The sequence below is a fragment of the Phyllostomus discolor genome, chromosome 3 (genome assembly GCF_004126475.2).
Source record: "Phyllostomus discolor isolate MPI-MPIP mPhyDis1 chromosome 3, mPhyDis1.pri.v3, whole genome shotgun sequence".
NCBI classification, from domain to species: domain Eukaryota; kingdom Metazoa; phylum Chordata; class Mammalia; order Chiroptera; family Phyllostomidae; genus Phyllostomus; species Phyllostomus discolor.
In genome coordinates this window covers 7,764,905-7,790,487 of record NC_040905.2, presented here as the reverse complement: position 1 = coordinate 7,790,487, position 25,583 = coordinate 7,764,905, and the positions used below count along the sequence as shown (strand labels likewise).

General features: G+C 42.6%; 1 protein-coding gene across 1 annotated transcript in view; it reads left to right on the top strand.

Moving 5' to 3' along the window:
* Nucleotides 1–25,583, top strand: part of C7 (complement C7) — a 52,587-nt gene that overhangs the window by 4,547 nt on the left and 22,457 nt on the right. Inside the window, exons 2-10 of the mRNA XM_028523415.2 lie at nucleotides 1,231–1,286; nucleotides 3,053–3,128; nucleotides 6,934–7,075; nucleotides 9,048–9,195; nucleotides 10,210–10,348; nucleotides 15,640–15,816; nucleotides 17,049–17,292; nucleotides 20,075–20,185; nucleotides 25,254–25,420. Of these exons, the coding sequence (XP_028379216.1) occupies nucleotides 1,231–1,286; nucleotides 3,053–3,128; nucleotides 6,934–7,075; nucleotides 9,048–9,195; nucleotides 10,210–10,348; nucleotides 15,640–15,816; nucleotides 17,049–17,292; nucleotides 20,075–20,185; nucleotides 25,254–25,420 (1,260 nt within the window). The remainder of the gene's footprint in view (nucleotides 1–1,230; nucleotides 1,287–3,052; nucleotides 3,129–6,933; nucleotides 7,076–9,047; nucleotides 9,196–10,209; nucleotides 10,349–15,639; nucleotides 15,817–17,048; nucleotides 17,293–20,074; nucleotides 20,186–25,253; nucleotides 25,421–25,583) is intronic.

Genomic DNA, 25,583 nt, shown 5'->3' with positions numbered 1-25,583 from the left:
GAACAGAATGCATTTGATAGGCTTAGGGCATCTCCAGTAAAGATGTGAATTGTATTCCCTGCATCTTCAGTTGTCACATGAAGTAGGAAGATATTTAAAAGGAACGGTAAGGTGATAGAAATCACCTGCAATTTCACAACCGGAAATAAATGATTATTCTGTGTTAGATTTCTTTTTAGATTTCTTCTCGATACACGTCTGATTTTTCAAACAAAATGTGTCTGCCGGTAGTGAGGTTTTACCCACAATATTTAGCGGGTGTTCTCAGGGAAAGACGAGGATCAAAGGCCTCAGAGGCTTTCAAAGGCCAATAAGGAGTAGGATGCACATGGCTGCCTTTCTGGACGGGGCTGTGTCTCCAGTTCTGCTTCTTCGTTGATGAAGTTTATTCCCCCTCTAACTCCTCATCCCTGGGCACTGCACTGTCTTCTGGAATTTTCCCCTTTGGCTGTGGTTATGGGTGTTGAAGTTAGAGAGATGGACAGTGGAGAAAGGACTTCCGAGATCATGGGACCGTAATGAAATGCTTGCGACAGCTTCTCGCTCTAGTGAGAGTCTTTAATTTGTGCGTGACATCGCCCAGCTCCTAGCTGTTCTTATAGAAATGAATCGCGGAGGTGAGATGCACAGAATTACATTAAACGCTTATTTTTTTTCCTTGCTCCCAATCTTTTTTTTTAAATTTTATTTTAATTGTTCTTCAAGCACAATTTTCTATCTTTTACTCCCATCCCAGCCCACCACTCACCCAGCCCTCCCCACCTCCCTCCCATTTCCACCCCCTGCCCCCAGTTTTTGTCCATGTGTCCTTTATACTTGTTCCTGTAAACTCTTCCCATTCTCCCCTGAAATTCCCCTGAAATTTTCTCCCCTCTCCCCTCTGGACACTGTCAGCCTGTGCTCTATTTCAGTGTCTTTGGTTATATTTTGCTTTTTTCTTTGTTTTGTTGTCTAGGTTCCTGGTAAAGGTGAGATCATATGGTATTTGTCTTTCACCGCCTGGCTTGTTTCATGTAGCATAGTGCTTTCCAGCTCCATCCAAGCTGTTGCAAAGGGTAGGAGCTCCTTCTTTTAAAATGGGAACTTAAAAGACAAGTTGAGTCATCAAGCCTTTTCTGTGGCTCTCTCACTCTTTGTATTCCTGAACCACAAATCTTGACTTGCACAAAGGAATTTGCCTTCAACTCATGAAAGTAATGCAAACTAAAATAATGCATTTATTTTCCCCAGGCAATAAGTTTATTCATCTTGGTGGGATTTATAGGAGAGTTCCCAGTTTTTTCAAGGTAAGAATTTTTTGAATTGTGTGTGGAAATCATTAAAAAATATTTGTTTGTTAGGAAATTCTTTAGCATGGCTGATTTTTACATTGCAGCCTGAGTATGTTTATCTTTTCAACAGGCAAAAGCTTGTTTTATTCTTATTCTTACTTTGTTTTATTCGCTGTAAGGAAGAAAGCTGAAGATGAAAACCACCTCAAGGTTTTGTGCTTGTCCCAGTTGCACGGTTTTACCTGCATTTCGGAGAAGCGCAGCTGCACCACACAGCTCGGAGCAGGGTCTGATCTTTACATACAGTCTCTGCAAAACATCCTTTGCATTTTAAAGGTTGAGAGATTTTTAAGAAACTAGTTGCATTGGCTCTTGAAACCTGGAAAAAAAGCAGTGTCGTTTACCGATGGCCTTGCTTTGCTTTCGTGGTCAGTTTGGTGGGACCAGATCGGGTCAGTTCACTTGATCAAACATTCCGCATATGTGTCTGGCTCTGTGCTAGTGACTGGGGACGCAAGGAGGGCTGAGCCAGCGCTGAGAGTCTGCCATGCGACTCAGAGCTGGAAAGCGGTGGTTTCAGCACAAACGTGCTCAGGGATCTCTCCATAAGGGGCCTGGACAAGGTGGGGGGCGGGGAGAGCACAGAGAGGTTCCGGCCAAGCCAGCATCGCTCATTAAGCCTCGGTGTTTGCGCTGCAGCCGTGCCTGGGGCCCAAACCAGAAAAAGAGCGAGTTCAGATTGTTTAAGGGTCCATGATTCCAAGGCATTTGGGTCACTGGTGCCACGTCAGGACTGCAGGTCAGCAAGGTCGGCTCCACAGAAGCACGGAGGCACACGGATGGCACAATGGGACTCCTTACATTTAAAGTTGCCTGATGGCCTGAGACAAGCGCAGATCGCCTTAACTTGAGATGTTTCCAAGGCTAGAAATGTGCTAGAACTCCAGAAGTCAGGAGGCTTCTTTCCTTTACCTGTTGTCAATGTGCTTTAAGGTGAGGCTGCGTTAACTTCTTCGGCCTAAGCCATGCCACAGCCGGAATTTCATCTTGCATGAGCATCAACTCCCATTTTCCACATGCATTTTTTTTTTTAGTGAAATTATTTAAGCTCGAATTTCCCCTCTGTGGATGTGTGCTTCAGAAGTGACCTGAATGAACAGGGGAGCTTTTAAAAATACATTTCCGTCCACTCAGCCTTGGCCAGGTTTCAGTACCCCATTTCTCACTTAGTGCTCCTGGTGTGAGCACTCCTGGAAGAGTTTCTGAAGAACTCTCCCATTCATCACCCAGAATCCTTTTGAAGACCATAACTCCTTCCTCCTTCATGTTCTCCCTTGTACCTCTGAACTCTGGACACTCCCATGTCTATGTTTCCTTGAAACATCACAGTGTCCACACTTGCTATGGAATCTTTCAAATTAGGTATACTGTAGTATGAAGTATGGCTGTGTTATTCTATCATGGTTATTTGTTTATATATTTATATCTTAGTCCTCCCCTCTGCCCGTGGTTCATGACCTATCTCTTTTAATATGTCTACAGCTCCAGCGTCTAAATAGTGCCTGGTGTATTATAGGTGTTCAGTAAACATTAATCTCCAAAAAAGGGGGTCCCTTTTACATTTTTTTAAAAATGTAGTTTTGGATACTTTTGGTTTCTCTGACGAAAAGAACTGTGAAGCAATTTTTAACTGCATTTGCCTGTTTTTGAGTATTCTTGGCTAATGTTTGTGTGCCCTCTTGCTTCTTTCTCTGCCTGCACGATGATGAACCATCGGACAGCCCCGCCAGTCCGGTCAACTGCCAGTGGGATTCCTTTGGCCCTTGGTCAGAATGCAACGGTTGTACGAAGTCTCAGGTAGGACCGTGCAGAAAGTTTGTATTTCTTACTTATGTGCTGAAATAGCTTAGGTATAGACAGACTGGCATTAACTTTTGAATGCTATTTTTGTTTCTTGAAATTATAATTAGTAATTTCAAAGGAAAAGAAGTATAACTTGTATAATAATTAAATTTGCAATAAAGTAATTTTTGCATTCTAATTTTTTTCTCACAGAACTTTTATAAATCCTATATCTGAGCCTAGAAATATACGTAGGGTAAAAATTAAAAGCAACTCACTAACTCTTGAGCTACTAGAGAAATAAGAGTAGTATGAAATGAAATTAGTGGATAATTCAAAATCTGTTTCGTGTTTACTGCCTTTGATTTTTTTCCCCTTTTAAAAAAAGTTTTCATATGTAATGAAATTACGTTGGAAATAATGTATATTTGTATGACACCAATAGTATGGTGTTTGGAGTCACATTCAGGTACATAGAATTACATTAATAGTCAATATGAATGTCAACATTTTGGCTATAATTTTTAAACAATTGTATTGATTTTAGAGAGAGAAACATTGATTTCTTGTTCCACCAATCTGAGCACTCATTGGTTGATTTTTCACATGAGCCCTGACCTGGAATTGAACCTGCAAACTGGTATGAGCTCTCACCAGTTGACCTACCCAGCCAGGGCTCAAGCAGTAATGTCTGTTACATGGCAAACAACTTCCAGAAAGTGACCATCGGACAAAAAGAGACGGACCCGTAGTTTCAGACAAGGCAAACCGCAGGAGGCTATATGAGAGCAGCCACAGCTTCGGCTGAGGGTTTCTGGCATAACCAATGAACAAACAAGGCTGCCAAGACTGTGCAATCCCAGCGCCAGAACCAGCCACTCCTGCTGTTGCCGCACCTGCACCAGTGAATTTGTTTGGCAGCAGTATCGACATCTCTGCTGATGGCACTGGTCCGAAACTCCCTTTGGGTTGGCCGAGACACACCACTCGGGGCCCCGTTAAATACCGAGAGCCCATTCCAGTCCTCGCCTCTCGTTGAGAGAGCTAACACTGATGCAGAAACTGGTCTGGGCACAGCTCTGGACCCAGCTGGGATCAGAGCCGGGCTGCGGCCAAGCTCCGCGCTGGCCACGGGGCCTCCTCTCCTGCTTCCTCTCATCCTGGGAGGTGGTGGCCTCGATTTTTCTTCTTCTTTCAAATGAACACTAACAAGTAGCAAAATTACTGCCTTGTTTTGCCTGACAAATAGTGAATGACCATGAAAAATCAACTATTTTGCCATGTTTTAAAGTTTAATTTTTAAGTAACACAAATAAAATACCAGACCTGATCTAGAGATTATAGAGTACTTCTAAAAATGTCCGCTTTTTCTCTTGCTATAAATTATTTATTGGAGAAAAAACAGAAAAGTATAGATAAAGAAAATACAGTTTATAATTCCACCATTTAGAAGAAACCAATATACCAGCATTTTGATATTTATTTCTCTCATATTAGTTTCTTTGTTAGTTTATGATGTATAAAAATAGGATTATTTGATCACAGTTTTGTGCTCTACCATTTTAACCTAACATACTATTAGCAAGAATTCCAACAGTTGTATTACATTCCCGTATATAAATACATCAAAGTTATTTATCTACTACCTATTGTTTGATATTTAGATTATTTACATTTCTGGTTATTATAAAAAACTTCAATAAACATTTTTAAAAGATTTTTTTACTTACTTTTAGAGAGAGGATAAAGGAGAGAGAAAGAGAGGGAGAGAAACATCAATGTGTGGTTGTCTCTTGCATGCCTCCCCTACCAGGGACCTGGCCCACAACCCAGGCTTGTGCCCTGACTGGGAATTGAACCAGAGACCATTTGCTTCACAGTCCGGTGCTCAATCCACTGAACCACACCAGCCAGGGCTAATAAACCTTTTTATACATAGTTATATATTCTCTTTTCTGATAATTTTATCAGACTAAATTCTAAAACTATAATGCTTGTTTTAAAGTTTCTGAGTATTTGAATGTTTAAATTTTTTTAATAGAACTATATTGACATGTAACATTATAATAGTTTCAGGTGAACCACATTAGTTGATATATGTAAAATATTTTAGAGGTGATTCTGTTTGGATAAAATGTGTACTTAAATTTTATTTTTTAATTATTAGAACAGCAGAAACATATTGCAGGAGATAATTTTGAAGCATCATTATAATCACCATTTTCATCAAGCGCATGTATTTAGTGCCTTCATGAGTGTTAGTCACAAAATAAGTCACACAAATGCAGAATGTGGCTCCTGGGAAATGTAGCAGATGACAACTCTGATTACAGGCTGAAAAGCACACCAATGACAAGGCGAACACCCAATAAAACTAACCATAGACAACGTTTGTGTAATTTAGGAAAGGACACTGAAGACAAGTAGATGGGACATATTTTTCATGTTAGCAACTTTTTTCCCTTTGAGCAAAGGCCATCATGCAATGGATTCATCCCTGGTTTATAAAATCAAAATTTTCACTGAGAAAGAGGCAGGTGAAAATGAAAAAGGGGCCATAAGGTCAGAGTTTGACAGGTGAGAATGGGATGCTGAGAACAGACAGTCATCAAAGCGGTGCTGGTAGATAGTGCGGAAAACGTTACATGTACAGACAACACAATCGGTGCTTCGGAACTTCAGGGAGTGTCAAATTAATAAGCCAAACGTGAGAGCTGTCTTCATCCATTAAATACAGAAACTACAGACTTATCCAGAAACTGGTACTGAGTTCCATTCCCCACTGAAAAATGCCAGAGCCATGCCCAGGCTAATAGAAAAGTGCTTAGAGTTCTAATCATGTGACGGTGACCCTTCGCCCCCACTTCTGACCCAGTTAAAGATGGACAAATAGATTCAACGTATCTCGTCTTCACTGTTGGTCTTTGCTCACGGTTTAAAGTCTCTGGAATCTCGGATGCAGTTCATTTTTATTAATAGGGAAGAGCTGAGCATAAAAGATGTACCTTTCATTGCCTTGGCTGGTGGGGGGAGGCTTTTGTAGATCTTTCTTTTGCTTAAACATTGAATACGTTTTAATTCTGATTAGTGCATTTTAGGATGACGTGTTTCTCGCTTGGCTTGACGATGTCCTCAATGCCCCCTACTTTCCCCCACGGAGGTTTGCATTTAACCTGTTTTTCCATTTCAGAAGTCAGTGATTTTGATTATCTCATAAAATTTCTTTGTAGATGTAGCTTCACCTTTGGACTACTTAGGCTTCTATTAACATATTTCTTTCTGGATTGTTTGGCCTTGCCTTGCCTTCCTGAAATAGGTTAGCATTTACCTCAAATCAACTGCTGCCACTTTTCTAAAGTTTTCCATGACTGCACTTCATCTCAACCCCCTTCCCAATGCCATTCCCCGCTCTCCAGCCAAATTCATTGTCACTTTTCTAATTAGCTTTTGGTACACAGCTTTGGCCAAAATTAGTCATTCGACATTGCAGTCTTTTTGTATATATATTTACCCAGCTAACACTTTCAGGTTACTTTCTTAAAGGTTCACTAATGTATATTTTTTACTACTTACTCCAGACAGTAAATGTACATAGTAAATAAATATATAGCAAACACACATAGTAAGTTTACATACAGCCTGTAATAATAATCCGAATGTCACTGGATTCAAGGACACATGGGTCTGTGTGTGGGTTCATTGCTTTAGAGATTTTGCTTCTGCAGGGCGCCAGAAACGTTTCCCAAACACAGCTCCTCCAACTGTCTGGATTTTTCTCGGATTTCATTTCCCAGGCGAAGGAATCTGTTTTTTTGTTTAGACTCGCAGGCGGACCATTGCGGTTTACGCGCAGTTTGGCGGCCAGCCTTGTGCCGGAAGTGCTTTCGAGACCCAGGCGTGTGAGCCCACCCGAGGGTGCCCCGCAGAGGAGGGGTGCGGAGAGCGCTTCCGGTGCTTTTCAGGTACTCGTTTTCCGCCGGGTCAGCATGCAAAGTGCAAACTCGAATGCTATTTGTTTAATTTGCTCAGTATCTATTGGTTGAATTTGACTGAATTATAGTGACTGATAAGTTAATTTCCCCCAAGTATCGGTGTCGCTTTTCTTGGTATAATAGTCACACACTCAACGATGATTCTTTCAAAATCAGGAGGAAGCATATGGTAATAAAGGCAGGGATACCCTTTGTCTTTTGAGAAGAAATATGACTACTGACAGGCCCAAACAGTACTTGACGTTGCGTTTTTGGTGAAGATCTGGCATGAGCACTGAGATTGCGCAAAAATGATGTTACAACCAAAATTACTATATTTATAAGAAAAGCAACTGCGATAGTTAATCAAGAAGCAATACAGGTCACCCCAAGGCAAGGGTGATTGAAACATAGTTTTTCAATTTTTGATTTATTGTCTGTGATGCATTCATGCAATCAAATTAGTTCAACAACCTTTAGCAAACATTTGTTACTCTTGTTATGTCCCAGATATACTGAGGAGGGTTGCGGGTTTAGAAATGAAATACATAGCCTCTTCCCTAAAAAGTAATTAAAGTTTTATGAACAGAATACTACATAAATAATCTCTGTGTTAGAAGTGCACCTCAACACGACCCGTCAAACTCCTATTTTACTTTCAAAACCCAAATGAAATGACACCTCCTTTGGGAAGCCTTCCCTAAGCTTGAACCGATAAAGCTAATTAACAAACACTTCTCTGTGTTCCCTACACACCTTGCACCATCTGTATTCGGGAGTATTTGTCGGCCTGGATGTCTCTCGGCAGACTGTGAACTCTGAAGACACAGAGGGTGGGGCAAAAGTAAGGTGACAGTTGTGAGCATGCAAAATACAGAGTTGGTGCCTGTGTTATTATTTATCTATTAATTATTGTACTTTCCATAGGAACAACTGTAAAGCTACTTTTGCCTCACTCTGTGTTTTGTAGGGTTTTCACCCCTGGAGTGCCTAGTGCATAGTTGACTCCTGACAAATGTTGGCTGCATTGGGTGGAGTGACAGCACAGTGGGGTGCGTGCTGTGCTGTCAGGACCGAGTGTGCAGTGCCTGCCTACTCTGAGGACGAGACAAAGCACATGCATGGTAGCCTGTGGGAGAGGGATGGTTTCTGAGCGGAGATCGTGTGTAATTTGATTCTTGAAGATAAGTGGGTAATAGGCAGAGAAAACCCATGTAGGCTGGGAGACTGTAGGTGCAGGGTCAAGGGCAATGACAGAAGGCCTGGCCTTGATTCCTGTAAGACTAGGGCATGGGGAGCCGGCAGGATGTCTGGAGACGATGTAGAGAGGTGGTTGGGGGCTGGGTTGTTTGCCCTTCAGTGTTGCCTCAGAACCCTGCGACAATGTCTACTGGGACAATGACCGTGTTGAATGGCAGTGATCCATGTCTTCACAGTGTTCCCGTTGCTTTGTAAAGGATGTTAAAAGCCTGACAGAGCCCCATTTTATTCATATCTGAATCCCCACACCCAGAAGGGTGTCTTGCACAGAGTAGGTGCTAAAGAAACACTGAGTGTTAACCTTTGGCTCAGTTCCTGTGCTCTCAAAGCTGGCGCATCCGCATCACCAAGAAGAGCTGGATTTGTCAGTGATTCCAGAAAAGAAACCGAAAGTTGGAGGGCAGGTGGGCACACTACCTTCCCAGTGGCTGGTATTGTATGATTTGGGAGGATTCAGACAGACTGCCTGCTCAGGTTTTATTTTCGATTTTGTGTCTGGCCAAGGTGAGAGTCAATTTTGCGTGTTGCCAAATGAGGACAAAAATAATCACCAGTTTTCCCCTGGACATGCTGAAGGTTTAGGGCAAATTCACGCTAGCAGGCGGGTACGGTGCTGGGGATTGGAGGCAAACCCCTCTGACCCCATGGGGTGGTTCCTTCCTTCCCTCTTTCATCTTCGTGTGGCGGCGTTCCTCGTGGGCAGGGCAGTGCATCAGCAAATCCCTGGTGTGCAATGGTGATTCCGACTGTGACGAAGACAGCGCTGATGAAGACAAGTGCGAGAACACGGAGAGCAGACATTCCTGTGACCTCGATAAACCTCCTCCCAACATCGAACTTACCGGAAAAGGGTAAGGTGCTGGGCACCCTCCTGTGCACACTGGTGGGTTATAAGTCTTCGTTTGGTTTTGCTTTATTTGTGGTTTTTTTTTGGTAAATCTAATAGCAAGTCATCTGATAGTCAAGTCTTTGGCTCAGAGTTCTTTGCCACATCCCGAAACCCCCTTTTAGTTCCTATCTGTATACCTGTAAATATATATATATATTTAGTAACCAATTGTCCCTGGACTGTCCTGGTTTTAGCACCAAAAGTCCTGCATCCAGGGAAACATCACAGACCCTGGAAATACCCGAATAGCCGGTCACACTACGGGAGGGAGGGTGGGGGGGAGAGAGAGAGAGCGCTGATTCAGTGAAGTAGGGCTACTCAAGAGAGTGAAAACAGTAGCATGAGAACAGGGAGAGGGGAGATGTGTGTTGGGAATATTCAGGCTGAAAAGTGATTGCTCAAACTAGCTGAGAAATTTCATTTACAGGTAAAGTTGGGACTAAAAGAAATTCTGAAGAATGTTTAAGGGTCAGAAACCCAAGTTAAAATTTCAAGGCTTTAAAATAATCTATTATAGAATGATAGATGTGATTTTTTTCCTATGATGTTTTAAAATTCATTGCCAGAGAAGTGATAAAATTACTCTAAAGGGTCAACCAGTCGATTGCTAAGAGACAATCCATTGAAATTCGCTGTAGAATGCTCTCTCTGAGTAATCTTAATTGTATTGGCTTTATCTACAGATTCAATTTAAAGCCAGCTGCCGCCAGAGATCCAAAAGGGCCGTGTGTTGCCCAAACATGTTCTTACGCTGCAGAGATGTTGGCTTTTCCCGGATGTCAGTTTTAGCTCTTGTACCAAGCAAGGGAGGCTAGATAATGAACGGTGTACACTGGGATGCTGTTCTCGTCATCTGTGCTCTAAGACATCCTTGACCGTGATGTATTTCTAGAGTTCTCTGATGGTGCCTTTTGCAGCAAGTGCTATTTCTGATTTTAGCCATCTTTTCTTCCTTACAAACAAAACCAAACCACAGTTACAACGCCCTCACCGGCCAGGTCAGGAACAGAGTCCTCAACACAAAGAGTTTCGGCGGCCAGTGCAGAAAGGTGTTTAGTGGGGATGGAAGAGATTACTACAGACTGAGTGGGAACATCCTCTCCTACACATTCCAGGTACTTTGTGACTTTGGTTTTACTTATTTCTAACCCGGGACTTGCTGCTAGAGATCATTATTGTATGATGTTCGTCTTTTTGGTATTTGTGGAGAATGTACCTGTGCCCGCTACGCAGTCATTCTTATAAATATTTTATATGGACTTAAAAAGAACACATATTCGTCCTGGCTGGCGTGGCTCAGTGGATTGAGCATGGGCTGTGAACCAAAGGGTTGCCAGTTCGAGTCCTGGTCAGGGTACATGCCTGGGTGGCAGGCCAGGTCCCCAGTGGGGGCCATGTGAGAGGCAACCACATATTGATGTTTCTCTCGCTCTTACTCTCCTCCCTTCTCTGCTCTCTAAAAATAAATAAATAAAATCTTTTAAAAAAAGAACACATATTCTATAACTCTGGGCAGTGGTACTTTCAGCCATTGCCATGTGAGCTGAAATGTCGGTTTGCCTCATTTTCATTTTGCCTCTGCTCCACGTGGGCCTGGGACCTCATGGTCTGACCCTGCATGGGTGTCAAAACTCGGGTCCCTGGCCGTGCCTGGTACGATCATTTCCTTAGAATTGCCACAGTGTCCCTTAAAAATGCTTTTATTTTTAACTTGTGAAATATTTCACATATATACAAAAGAGTGTGAATAACAAGTCCATGCAGTTGAAAAAAACTAATAAGACAAATACCCATATATGCCCATCACCCAACTCCAGAACTAGAATATTACCAGTGACTTAAAGGTTCTCAGTTACCCCTCTCTGATCAATTCCCCCCCACTCTCCAGGCAACCATTATCTTATATTTTATATTAATTATTTTGTTATTGTTCTGTATATGTGTATCCCCTATGTCTTCATCTCTGAAAATTTGTGATTTAGTTTTGACTGTTTTGGCCATTTATATAATAACTCATATAGTATATAGACTTCTATGGATTTATTTTCACTCAAAATTATTGTGTTGAGTTTCATCCATGCTGATGTAGGTGGCATTTACAGTGTTGTCCCCTATAGTTTCTTATGCAATGCCTTGAGCATTCTTGTGCACATGAGTGCCATGCCAATGAGGGAGGATTTCTCTAGGGCACTCCTGGAACTCAAGGTGCTGCCTGGTCTATAACATGCTTCACTAGGTAAAGGTTCCGACATGTGCCAATTGATGGCCCGCCAGCAGTGTGGAAGAGTGCTCTGCGCTTCCTGCCCTTCCCGATGTGGTCCGCATTACCTGCCTTTTACACTTCGCTGATGGCCTCAGTGACAATCTCCTCTGGCTCCCGGCTTCTGCTTTTTCACATGCTCTTTCTATCAGACACACTGAAGCTCACCCTCTTCCTTGATTTTAGCACAAAATGTACTGATGCAAAAGCAATTAGGGCTTTGGAGCACATTTCTGAAGGTTTGCAGGTAATATAGAGGAGAAATTTTTCTGTTGCAGTAGTGCAAACACGTTCAACAAAAGCAGTTCACATCCAGCCCTGGCTGGCACAGCTCAGTGAATTGAGCGCAGGCTGGGAACCAAAGTGTCCCAGGTTCGATTCCCAGCCAGGGTACATGCCTGGGTTGCAGGCCATGACCCCCAGCAACCGCACATTGATGTTTCTCTCTCTCTCTCTCCCTCCCACCCTCCCTTCCATCTCTAAAAATAAATAAATAAATTCTTTAAAAAAAAACAAAACAGTTCACATCCTTTGTCTTAAAACATTTGTCCTTCCACAAGCTCAACTACATGAACTTCTGGTCTCATGCCAATTTAGCTCCTTCCTTTCTTTCTTCCTTTTTTTCTTCTTCCTCTCCTCTCCTTTCCCTCTTCCTTCCTTCCTTCCTTCCTTCCTTCCTTCCTTCCTTCCTTCCTTCCTTCCTTCCTTCCAACTGTGGAGATTGCTTTTATTTTGTCCTGGAGGCACTGAGCAGGTTCACAGTTGCTCTTCTTCTTGTCCTCTTCCTTGCTGTCTCCTTCCAAGTTCTCCTCTCTCAGTGCTTTCCTCCCTTCTTCCCGGAATGCCCCAAATTTCCAATTCATTGCTTCCTACCTATTATTCCAAAATTTGTAAACTGAAATGATTAGGATATTCAGACAGAGGGGCCCTTGCTTATTAAAATTAACCCTCTCCAGAAAGCAGTTTTGACTATGAACAGCAATCTCACCATCCTCCAACTCACAACAGAATAAATTACAGTTAAGCGTTATTGAATCATGAAACTGATATGGAAAATAGTCATAGTTACCAATTTGAATATCTCTTGTGGCACCTGCACTACTTTTGTCAATTTGTATAGGTGTGCTCCTCACAATATCTTTGGAAGACAAGTGATATTTTATAATTTTATCCATGTAGAAATTGAGGCCCAGAGAGGGGACTTTAGCTGGTTTATTTGAAGTAAAAAACCATTAAGCAGTAGGGCTTGGCTCCAGCCTGTCAGACTTGGCAGCCCTTTATTTTTCTACTCTATTTTACTCTCCCAGTGCGTTGTATTTCATCGCACTTCAGTTCTAAATTCTACATGGTGAATAACACATATTCAAATTTAACCTGTGCTTGGAAGGGAGAATGTGAGATAGGCATTTGTAGAAGAAGTTTTCTCTTTCTATTCCTAGAAGGATGTGTTGATAATTCTTTCACAGTTATAAGAGGGAGAAATGAAAACAAGTATGTATGTATTTGGGTATAATTCAGGAAGGTACAGAACAATGAGAACAGAAAGGAAGAGACTTTGTGCCGTGGCTGGAAGGCAGGCGTGCCGGGGTCCCCAGCTTCTGAAGACGAGGGATGATTTGGGAACAGCATGTCCTGACACTGGTTTTTCTCGGCATGGCCTGGTGCCGGGGTTGACACCTAAACACCTTTCCAGGCACTGGATTTGTAGTTGTTTGTCACCGTGGAGGGGAATGATAGGCTGTTGGCGGTGAAGAATGTAGATGCTTTGAGGATCCAGCCTAGGGGAAGCCAGAGGGGAGCAATGGGTGGCAGGTCGGTCGTTAAAGTGCTAAACCCAGGAGGGGTGTGGGCTGGTGACCATCCTCCACAGTTCGGAGACTGACCTCGGGCCACGGGGGTCAGCTCTCGGCAAGGCAGAAGGTAACCTCTGGTTTGTTGGAATGTAAATATTAGTAAATAATTGTATAACAGAATCAGGAAACCTCTGTTAGAAGCTCTGTTTTGGTTATCAGCATTAGAGTTTATTCAGGGCAAACCCAGAGTCAGCCGCTTGCTTTGCTGACATGAGGCATAATTTCTCATTCCTCCTGCGTTTCACACCACAAGGAAGCTTTGGAAACATAAGCACATTCCTGCCCCAGGCTCCCTCTGGGAAGGAGCTTAGTTTACCCTGGAAGGCGGCCGAAAGACTAGTGCTGAGTCTCAGCATGAAATGAGTTGTGAGTAAAAGGTTAGGGTGGAGAAAATAAATAACTTCCTGGATCTAACTGTATTTGGTCTTGGATGTTCTTTATTATCTTTTGAAGAGAAATCCTATCTGCATATCAAATGAATAACAAAAACATACTCCAAAAGCAATTTTAGCTACTGCTTAATTATTTTATCTTCTGCGTCCCCTGTTTAAACACTGTTGAGACGTCTGGGATCTCTAAATCTGGCTTGTTAACCAGCAATCATTTAGATAATAATAAAAGTATGTGCATTAAGAAGCATTTATATATGAAGCACGATTTTAAGCGCTTTACATCCATTTTCTTCTTTAGAATGACTCAAAGTAGGTCCTGCTATTTCAATTTTACAGATGAAGAAACCGAGGCAAACAATGCTGAAACACTTAGCCCCGGTCATAGATAGAGGTCGCAGACGGCAGGCGTGGGGCCTGAGCTCTGGGGGTGCTCGTGACTCCAGAGTCCCTGCGGCGCACTCTACTTTGCTGGGGTCAGAGTACGTGTAAGTGTTGCTAGGAATGAGACGGTAGGGAAAGAAAAGCTGACGCTGTAGGGGAGGGAATACCCAACTAAATATGTCCTTTGAAGAGGTGGGAGGAAGTGAATACTGAGAAGAGACAGAGAAGTTAGCCTTAGAAGGGAGGAGAGACGTTTGTGGAAGAAAGGCAAAGAAGAATCGTCAATAACTTTGTAGCTGGGTTGGCCAGAAGGTTAAGAGGACTCTGTCTGATGACAGGAGTGTTTGTGAAGAAAGAGGTTAAGTTCATCTTCTTAGAGGAAAGGAAGCGGTTGTAAGGCTGGAGGATGGAGGTCCTTGCAGAACTTCTGGAACCGTTACTGTAGGAAATGGGAGAGACAGACAGCATTGAATAGAGAAATATAGGACTGCTAGACTGTGTTGAAGGTTCCACTGAGGCTGGAAATCGTGAATGGACTTACAGGGGCGGTGACCCATAGTTGTGTGATTTTTCTACGGTGGGGCTAAGCAGTTTGGCTGCAAGCAGTGAACCAAGGTCGGGTGTTGGCCAGACAAACATCATGGCAGACACATGCATGCAAGGAAGTTAAGTTCATTGGCAAGAATGGTTGAAGTCATAACTGCAACAGGAAAGAGGTGAAAAAGTGAAGGTGCTGATAAGGAGAAAAGAAAGGAAGAGAAATGGATGAGCTTGCCTGTACAAAGCTGAATGACAGAGAAACAATAGAATGAGGGTCAAAAGAGTAAGCAGTGTCAGAGTGTAGGATGTTTGAATTTATGATTTCAGAGGGAGCCCAGAATCTAAGCTGGAGGGGAGAAGTATTAAGGAGAATTTAAGATCACACTACTTTGAAAAAAGATGATTTTTGCAGTTGTGTGTAGAGGGCGTGGGAGTGAGGAGATGCTGACCTAAGCGGCTAAGAGGCGTCCTTGCATAAATCATAACAGACCTGGAGAGTTAAGCCTACTGCTGGCTCACACAGAACATTCCAAAACAAAATCCAAATGCTTTCATTGCTTCATATAACCTATTTCTATTTCTGTCCTTCTCTGTTAGGCAAAAAAAAAAATCAAGAACCAAATGTTTTGTGCTTTTTTCATTGTAGCCTTGTTACTTTGTTCACTTCGGGGCCAAACATTAGCATCAAAGGAAAATGCAAGATGTTTGTACACAGATGTATTTCGTGAATCATTTGAAATTGCCATTATTGATACCATGTCTCTTGCTTAACGAAGAGTCGTTACAGAATGAACTCTGTTCCTTATACTCCCACAGGCCTGGTCTTAAGGACAGACACCACGGCTTTGTGTTAGCGAAGACCTTAGACCTTTGGAGATTGTATGAAGAAAGTATCCATATGAAAGTGTCTATGATAAAAGATTCTTGATTATGTCCAGACCTTCATTTGCTTATAGCAAACCTTTTCATTTTCTTTATAGGTGAAAATAAATAATGACTTTAATTATGAGTTTTACAACAGTAGCTGGTCTTATGTAAAAGAAACATCAACAAGCCATTCATCATCTGAAAGAAAAACAGCCTTTTTTGGACTTTCAAAAAGTTCTTCTGTTTCTTCTGCTTCTAGTCGAAATTACTATGAAAACCAGAGGAAAAAGGTCAGTAGGAAACGTTAGTTAACGTTTCCATATTTTACTGGTTTGGGGATGTATAACATTAACGAGTGTGTTTGCCAGAAGCACCAGCTTTCCTTTTACCAATGGGGCAATCGTGCCTTCTCCAGAGACAACTCTATATATTTCTCTAAAAGGTACAGTCTCGTCTTGTTAACTCTCCTTGACTATTTGTTTATACTTTTATTTTTTCATTAAAGTGCCTTTACTTATCTCAAAACCTAAAAAAAACCCTTACTTCCAAATCTTCTAGGTAAAACTTAGTCCTAAGTTTCTCATCCGTGATTACTGATGCTACCATTTTAAGTGTTGTAATTTTAAAAATCCAATTAGTATGTGCTTCCTAAATGCTAATCCTAGAAAAACTTTAAAATACGTCATTGCTCTTGAGATACCAAAATTTCAGATAAGGAAGTGAAAAGACTTAAGACACTTTGTCGATTTGAAATGTCAAAACTTTCGTCTTGGGCAACCCGAACAGTGACATGAATCGCACTAACTGATATACACTTATTGCTGAAAACAATTTCAGGCTGATGATCATTCACAATTTGCATATTTTATCTCATTCCTAAAGTCATTACCTTGATTAATAAACCACACAAGGGAGGTATAAAAGAGTATTTTGTTTGTTTTATGACTAAGAAGCCGTGGCAATGTGAGCTGTAGAAACGTGTATCATATTCATATTGTTTCACGTAAGTGAGATTTGGGTAACGGTAGATCTTTCATGAACATCACGAAACATGCTTAAGAAGTAATGAAAAGACCTCATCATAAAGTGGCTTAACTTGTCAATACTTCAGTATGGGAGCTAATTATACAGTCACCCTACCCGTAAGTCATCCCTGAGAGGGGGGTCCTAGGGACACATTGTTTTATATACTTATTTGTGAGATTGTTTTGCAGCTAATGAAGTCAGTTCTCTCTCTGTGGTTGAGGAGGGCATACCAACTTGGTCATGGTGTTTTCGAGGCCGTGTACAGAAGACATTACCAGCACATCCCTCAGATATTATTCCTACTTGGGGTTCCAAAAATTCCTTCCATTGCTCCGAGTGAGTGGGCCCAGAAGACACCTTCTCATGCATCAAAATTAAATCTCCTGTAGTCTGGGGTTGAAGGTGGCTATCGAGGAAGACATTGGACAGGGCCATATCTCCACGACCTTTTCACTTCGACCGAAAGCCCCCTTCATGCCTTTTCCTCTTCCCACAGAGTTATCAGTTGCTGGTTCTCCAGAACACTGTGGAGGTGGCTCAGTTCATCAACAACAACCCAGAATTTCTACAGCTCGCGGAGCCCTTCTGGAGGGAGCTCGCCCACCTCCCCTCTCTGTACGACTACAGCGCCTACCGGAAGTTGATCGACAACTACGGGACCCATTTTCTGCAGTCGGGATCCTTAGGAGGAGAGTACAAGGTTCTATTTTATGTGGACACAGAGAAGATGAAACAAATGGGTATTTTTTTAACTTTTTTTATTTTTACATTTTTAAAAGATTTTATTTATTTATTTTTAGAGAGGGAAGGGAGGGGGAGAGAGAGAGAGATATCAATGTGCAGTTGCTGGGGGTCATGGCCTGCAACCCAGGCATGTACCCTGACTGGGAATCGAACCTGCGACATTTTGGTTCGCAGCCCGCACTCAATCCACTGAGCTACACCAGCCAGGGCGCGGTAGAGTATTTTTAAAACACGTTATAAAAAACCATTGCAAGGATTGCCATGGGGTAATTACATCTAGTTAATTTAAACTTTCGAGCTTTAAAATAAGACAAATAGAAATGAAATGGCAGAGGAATCCTCAAACTATAAGAATCCATTGTACTCTAACTCAGAATCATATGGGCTTGAAGAGAGGCCTGCCTATCCTTTTAGACAGTGCCCTGAAACGTGAGTTAAACCATTACCAGTCTCGGCTATCTCCAGAGGGTGTTGACTGGGTTTTTAGGATACTTTCTAAGCTTTCCCATTTCTCAGATTACATAATAATCCTCAGGGGAAATTAATGAGGAATTGACTGTTATTGCAGAAATCAAGATGGTTTTAAAGAACTATTTTATTCACCCCTGTTCTTTACCACTCATATTCCTTTAAAAAAATCTCTGGATATCACAAGTTTGCTTGCTACGTAACACTTACAACTGCAGCTTAAATTCATTGGCTGCCTTCTTTCCAACGGGCGAGTTCTGTATCTTAGCAATGACCCTCACTGTCACCCAGTGAGGTGGCCACTAGAACTCCTGTCTCACAAAGTGACACACCGAGACTCAGTGCCATGAGACACATCAAAGGGCATGTAGATCGTAAAAAGATCTAACCAGCACCCAAGTCAGCATAGCTTTGGCCTTCCGCCGTGTGGCTGATGGAAATGCCTGTTGTTTATTGGAATCAGAGCGTGCCGCTCAGTTCACGTTCTGTGGACTTCACACCGAGGTCCTCACCAGCTGCCCTAGTGTGGGATGGAGGGGAGGGAACCATGACTCACTATCCATTCTTCCTTCGCAAAGATCTTTTGGCCCTGGTTTACTAACGTCCCCAGTCAAACCCGCTCCTTCCCACCTTTGTCCTTAAGCTGATGCCCACGCTCCCTTCTCCATCCCAAACCTTCGCTTCAGGGTGCTCCTCATCAGTCAGGATGCCCTTACGACCTTGGAGGAGAGTAAGCCTTCTTTTTTTAAAAAACATGTTTAAATATTTCATTAAAGCAGCAGTTTAAAAATGTGAGGGAGCACACTTTATTTCCTTTTCTGTAACAAGAAGCAGTGACTAGCTGCTATTCAAATAGGATGGTAAAATCAGAGCAGCAGGTTTAAGAGACTGAGACCGCAGCAGCCAGGTCATATGCCTACTTGATAAAACTGTCACTAGGAGATTGGAGGGAGATGACGCAAACTATCCAAGTACATCTCCGCCAGAGGGGACGCAGGGCAGCTTCCCGGACTTACAGCAGTCGCCTCCATTATGGGTTGGAGGGTGGTGAAAGGCTTCCTCCCTGACATTCACAGGAGGTCTTGCAGCTTTGCCCTGTGGGGGAACTACAGTATTTTTCTGTTTCCATTGGCTGAATTTTTCCATTGGGCTTAATGTGTAGCAATAACATTGAGACAGTATTTGAACTTGTCTAACTTCACAGGTTGGATTACATTGCAGAAGCACAGGTTTTTGTAGAAATGACAGAGGTGATTTTTCTCGGGAAAATTAATCCGGAAGGTGACTTGATCTGAACTCAGTTTCACCGTCCCCCCCCTCCGCCCCCTCCCCTCCTCCTCCTCCTCTTTCCTCCTCCTCCTTTTCTCTTCCTCCTCCTCCTCCTCTTCCTCTTCTTTAAATTTAGGACTTAAAAGAAATGGAGAGAATTTTTTAAAGCTTTTTAATTTCATAAAAGTATTTTTTGAGTAAAACGTTACTGTTGAGCAGTTTCTGTTCTTCCTGAATGTTTTAATTTAAATATAATCAAATTTCCTGGGACATAATACAGGGTGGGGCAAAAGTAGGTTTATAGCTGTGAGTACAGGAAACACAGTTTATTCTTGTAGTACTATTTGTTAATTATTGTATCGCTGTCCATATGAACAATTGTAAACCTATCTTTGTCCCACCCTGTATATGCTCCCTATTGTTCTTTAAGAAATATTGAGGTTATTATCCTTAATAAAATTATGTAAGAAAAGTATTTTCCTATACTTTATTATTTTCTATCCTCATTTAAAAAAAGAAATACATGCATTTGATAATGAGTGGTAACTGTCACATACTAAGGCTATGTATGAGTCAGGGGCAGGAAATGTCAGAAACCAGAGGTGTTTAAGATAACGAGATGTGGAGGCTGGGAATTAATTGCTGTAGAACCAGAGCCCAGCTTTGGGGTGTCCAGCAGATGGGCTGGAGCCGCCCCCACATCTACTTTTACTTACTTGCGTCATGCCCGAGAGGCTGACTGTGAATTAGTGAAAGCTATCGCTCCTTGAGGTGTTTTAATTTCTGCTTCCTCCACTGTTTCATGTAGAAATCACCCCCCAGCTCCTTCTCTCTCTGGTCACAATGAGAAGGGGCCTCTCTAAATCACATATTCCTGTTTCTGACCTTGACTCTTCTAGAGCACTTGAAATGCACCCATCATCTCAGTCTTGATTAGGTGGGCTCAGTAGCAGGAGACAACCTCTTGTCCTTACTCTCACACCTGGCAGCATCTCAAAGGTCTTCAACAAAATTAAGCACCATTTAATTTTTTTCCACCAGGTCATAGTTCAATAAGTACGAGTAGCTGTCGTTCCAAAAGTATCAATATCCTGCTTTCATATTCTTCAAACAAATGCAAGGAGCTGAACGATGCCTTAAAAAGAGCTGCAGGTAACTGGGAAAGGGGCAGTATGCATTATAAACTTCACCTACATCCCTCTCTCTTTGGTTAATTCCTACTCATCAAGGTCCTTTCGATTTTTTGCAAGTGTCCTAGTTTGAGTTTTTCAAGTGTTTGGTTGTTTTTGCTTCTGATCTCTCTTTTGTACGTGAAGGCAATGAGACTCGTGCAGAGTGAGATTCACTGGGTGTCTCCTGTGGACTGTAGGTGTGTGCTCAGTGTGTGCTACCTGTCTCCCCTATGGGGACTGTTGGCAGACAAGTCTAGGAAAATGTCACCATCAGGAGAAGGTTCAGGTTCTCTCTGCGACCTGGATGCTCAGTGAGGGTGGAATCTTCGGCGCGTGCTGTGGGCGATGGTGGGGGTGGGGAGGTGGGGAACCAGAGTGCTAGTCTTTGAGTAACAGGAGAGTGAGCTGATCCAGTCTGCGTGTAGATGGCAAGCGAAAGAGTTGGGGTTTAATCCTGATGCCAAGGGGTGCCGTTAAAGGGTTTAACACAAGATGTGATTAAATGGACATTTACAAGGATAAAGTCACAAAGAAGGAAGGAAGACCGAGGGAGAATAATCTGATAGGATAAGAACCAGAAAAGATTACTGACATGGAAAGTAAAGGAGGAGAGGTCGACAGAGAGAAATGCTAGAGAGCAGGTGAGTAAGAAAAGGACTGAAGACTCTTCATTGGATCTGGCGATGAACACTTAATTGCCTGCAAATGGAGAGATTCTTCGCATGGTAGAGATCAAAGTGAGACTATGATTCCGGCCAAGATGGAGGTGTAGGGAGAAACCCTTTGCTTCCTTGCACAACCAAAAGGAGGTAACAACCCATCGAAATCAATGACAACCAGAAGTGCCAGAAAATCAAACCGCATGGAACTCCAACAACCTCGGGATTCAAGAAATAGTCCAACAGAACAACCATACCAGTAAGGCGGTGGATGGAGAGAAACCGCAGTGAGGTGGTGGACGGAGTGGGCGGGGCTGGCTGAGTGGGAAACTGAGACTCAGAGCTGACTGTGGACTACGGCTGTTGCCATGGTGGGGGAAACTCCCAGTCTCACACGTTGGAAAGTGCACTAGAGACAAGCAGGTGAGCTGCCTTGCTCCCTCTCTGATCCCTCCCCCACAGGCAGTGAAGCGGTGCAACAAGGAGGGTTGCCCCACCCTAGTGAATACCTAAGGCCCTGCCCCTCACAACTTAACAGGTGCCCTGAACAAAGAAATAGGACCCAAATGAAAGAACTGAGCAAAAATCCAGAGAGCTAAGCTAGGAGGAGATAGCCAGCCTATATGATGGGAGAATTTAAAGCCCTGGTAATCAAAATGCTCACAGAACTGATTGAGCTTGGTCGAAAAATCAAAGAACAAATGAAAGATACTCAATATGAAATACAGCAAAATATTCAGGGAACCAACAGTGACAAGAAGGAAACCAGGACTCAAAGCAATGACTTGGAATAAAAGGAAGAAACAAACATCCAACTGGAACAGAATGAAGAAATAAGAATCCAAGACAATGAAGAGAGACTTTTGAACCTCTGGGACAACTTGAAACATTCCAATATCTGAACTATAGGGGTGCCAGAAGGAGAAGAACAATAGCAAGAAATTGAAAACTTATTTGAACAAATAATGAAGGAGAACTTCCCCAATCTGGTGAAGGAAATAGACTTCCAGGAAGTCCAGGAAGCCGAGAGTCCCAAAGAAGTTGGACCCAAAGAGAAACACACTAAGACACATCATCATTAAGTTACCCAAGGTTAAATATAAAGAGAAAATCCTAAAACAAGCAAGAGTAAAGGAGAGAGTTACCTACAAAGGAGTTCTCATTAGACTATCAGTTGATTTCTCAAAAGAAACCTTGCAGGCAAGAAGTGGGTGGAAAGAAGTATTCGAAGTCATGAAAGACAAGGACCTACATCCAAGATTACTCTATTTAACAAAGCTTTCATTTAGAATGGAGGACAGATAAAGTGCTTCCCAGATAAGGTCAAGTTAAAGGAGTTCATCATCACCAAGCTATTATTATATGAAATATTAAAGGGGCTTATCTAAGAAAAAGAAGATAAAAAATATGAACAGTAAAATGACAACAAACTCACAGCTATCAACAAATGAACCTAAAAAAAAAGAAAGAAAAAAACAACAAAAACAAAAACGAAGCAAACAACTAGAACAGGAACAGAACCAGAGAAATGAACATCACATGGAGAGTTTTCAGTGGGGAGGGGGAGGGGAGGAATGGGGGGAAAAGTACAAGGAAGAAGAAGCATAATTGGTAGGCACAAAATAGAAGGGGAGAGGTCAAAAATAGTATAGGTAACAGAACTCAAAGAACTTATATGTACAACCCATGGACATGAACTAAGGTGAGGGAATGCTGGAAGGTTGGGGGATGCAGGGTGGAGGGGGGATAAAGGGGGGCAATTTGGGAAAACTGTAATAGCATAAGCGATAAAACAGACTTAAAGAAAAAGAAGTGAGACTGCAGTGCATTGTGTGAGGCCGTGGACTGAGCGGTATGGAGATGAAGTCCTCCCTCCTGGGGTGATGGCAGAGATTGGGGAGATGGTGAAGACTGACCCAGGAGCCAGAGTTCTCGTGGAACAGGAGGAGATTCTTATAGAATATTCTTATAGAATATAGATGACTGCAGGATGGAGGCAGACAGAGTAGTGACGCCAACTTTATTTACTCACTTCATTCACCAACGGTTTATGAAACCCAGGGTATGTGCCAGGGATCGTCGTAGGCCCCGGGCTTCCGGCAGTGAGTTTACCAGAGGAAGTGGCTGCTCCAGGAGCTGACATGACAAAGGAGAAGCCCACGTTTTGAGCGAGAGGGAAATACACTGATCTGGACACGGAGATGGAAGTGGGAGCTTGGGGAAGGTGTTGACATCAGTCCCCAGCTGGGTTGGTGACTGGAAGCTATTCACTGATTTGATTTGACTTTGTATTCAACAAACACATCACACTATGTGTCCAGCACACTTTTCAGTGATTCACAAAACTTAACCAATATACTCTGCCTACTTAAGAGTTAGGTATTGTTCACATTCCCATTTTACAGACAAGGGCACTGAGGCACAGAAAGGTTGCCCAAGATCAGAGTTGGTAAGCATCAGACATGAGCTACAGATACATGACATCTGGCTTCCAGATCTAAGTTTTTCGCTGCTGGACCAGGCTGATTGTCTGGGGGAAGGGGACCTGCCATAGAGCTCACTGTGGCATGGCCAGCAAGGCTACAGGCTTAAAAATAGACATAAACACTGAGTTTTTAGGATCTGTAGTTCATAAGTAGGGGTTTCCATTAGGGTGATGATTCTCAAACTATAGCATGCATGAGGATTACCTGGGGTAGTCTGTTAAAATGCTGATTCCCACAGAAATGGAGATCACATGGAGGGGTATCAGCAGGGATGGGGAGTGGGGAGAATGGGGGAAAAGGTACAGGGAATAAGATGCATAAATAGCAGGTATAAAACAGACAGGGGGAGGTTAAGAACAGGATGGGAAATGGAGAAGCCAATGAACTTACATGTACGACCCAGGGACTTGAACTAAAGTGGTGGGAGAAGGGGTACAGGGCAGAGGGTAATAAAGGGGAGAAAAAAATGTGATAACTGTGATGGTATAATCAATAAAATATATGTAAAAAAAATAAATACAATGCTGATTCCAAGGCTATTCTCTCATGGGCCTTGGTCGGGCTCAGGAACTTGCAGTCACTCCAGGGGATTCGGACTCAGGTAGTTCAGGGACTGAACTTGGCGACACCCTTCATTACAAGGGTGACTGCAGATTAAACATGTGCTGACAATGAAGATGAGGAAGCACTCAGGCGATTTATTGAAAATGTCAGGCTTTAATACTTTCTGATGCTAAAATGCCAATTTTTGAATTGGCAAAACTTTCTGAAAATTTTATGAAATTCAGCTGAAGGAAAGGAAATGAAAGTCACCCCAAGTCTTATCTGCCAGTCAGGACTTTCTGATCACGACCAGTGGAAAACTCAATTATAAATGGAGATAAAAATATTTCTGAAAATTATAAGGCACATAATGAAAAAAAAGGATTCAATTAGTATTCAGACTTTTCAGAACACTTCCCATGTGTTACTGTGTGCCTGTTAACAGCTTTTTTGCTTATTTTTAGTATTCCAGATGCAAGGAACTCTTCCCGTCTTATTAAGAAAAATTTTAAACATATAGGAAAGTTGAAAGAACAGAATAATAAACACCTATACACATACCCACTTCCTCTGTGTAATAGTTATTATTTTGACCTTTTGCTATATATCTACATATAGTGTTTATAATATGGACTACTTAGCAACATGTATTATGTATTTAAGACATTTGTAATGTGTGTCGAGCCATTTAGAAGAAACACCATGAAGTTTCACCCCAAATATGCACATGTATCCTCCCAGACATATCATTCCTGTATAACATAATATTCTTATTACACTATGAGTATTAACAATATGAATGATAACTCCCTAAAATCATCTGCTGTCAGGTAATGACTGTTTTTCTTTTTTTTTTTTTACTTTAATGGATATCACTCTTTAGAGTAGTGTTAGGTTCACAGTGCAGTTAAGCCAGGAGTTCAGAAGACCCCCGTATACCCCTGTCCCCACACAGGCTCCGCCTTCCCCGCTGTTAGCGCCCAGCGCCAGGATGGTCCATTTGTTACAATGGATGGACCTACCTGGACGCGCTATCGTCAGCCCAAGTCCACAGTTCTCATGAGTGTCCGTTCTAAGTGTTGTACATCCTTGGGCTCAAACAAATGCACAAGGACACGTACCCGCCACAGAGTACCACAGAGGATAGTTTCACTGTCCTAAAAACCCTCCGCGCCTCACCTGTTCCCTCCCACTGCACATACCCTGGCACACACGGATTTTTTTCCTGTTTCCATGGTTTTGCCTTTTGCAGAATATCACAGAGTTGGGGGGGCTGTGTTTTAACACGTGATAGACTTTTCACCTTTACGTTCCCATTTCGTGCATCCTGACTTCCTTCCCTTGACTTCTCCTCACGTAGGAACCTCGAGCAATAAGCTGCAAGGGACGCCCTTTGTCAGAGGGGGCAGTTCAGGCTTCGTGTCCGGCCTCAGCTACCTGGAGCTGGAGAACCCAGCCGGAAACCAAGAGCGGTACTCTTCCTGGGCAGCCTCTGTGACTCAGCTCCCCCAGGTCATAAAGCAGAAGGTACGTGATGCTGTGCGCGAAGCAGCAGAAAGCAGCCGTGGCGATGCGCGCTGGGGAAAAGGAGATTGCATCAGGGGGCTTCAGCAGAGAAGGCTGGGATCAGCCCTTTCCGAATCCCAGTTTACGTTCTGTATGAGAAAATGAAAGCGTATCTAATAACAAG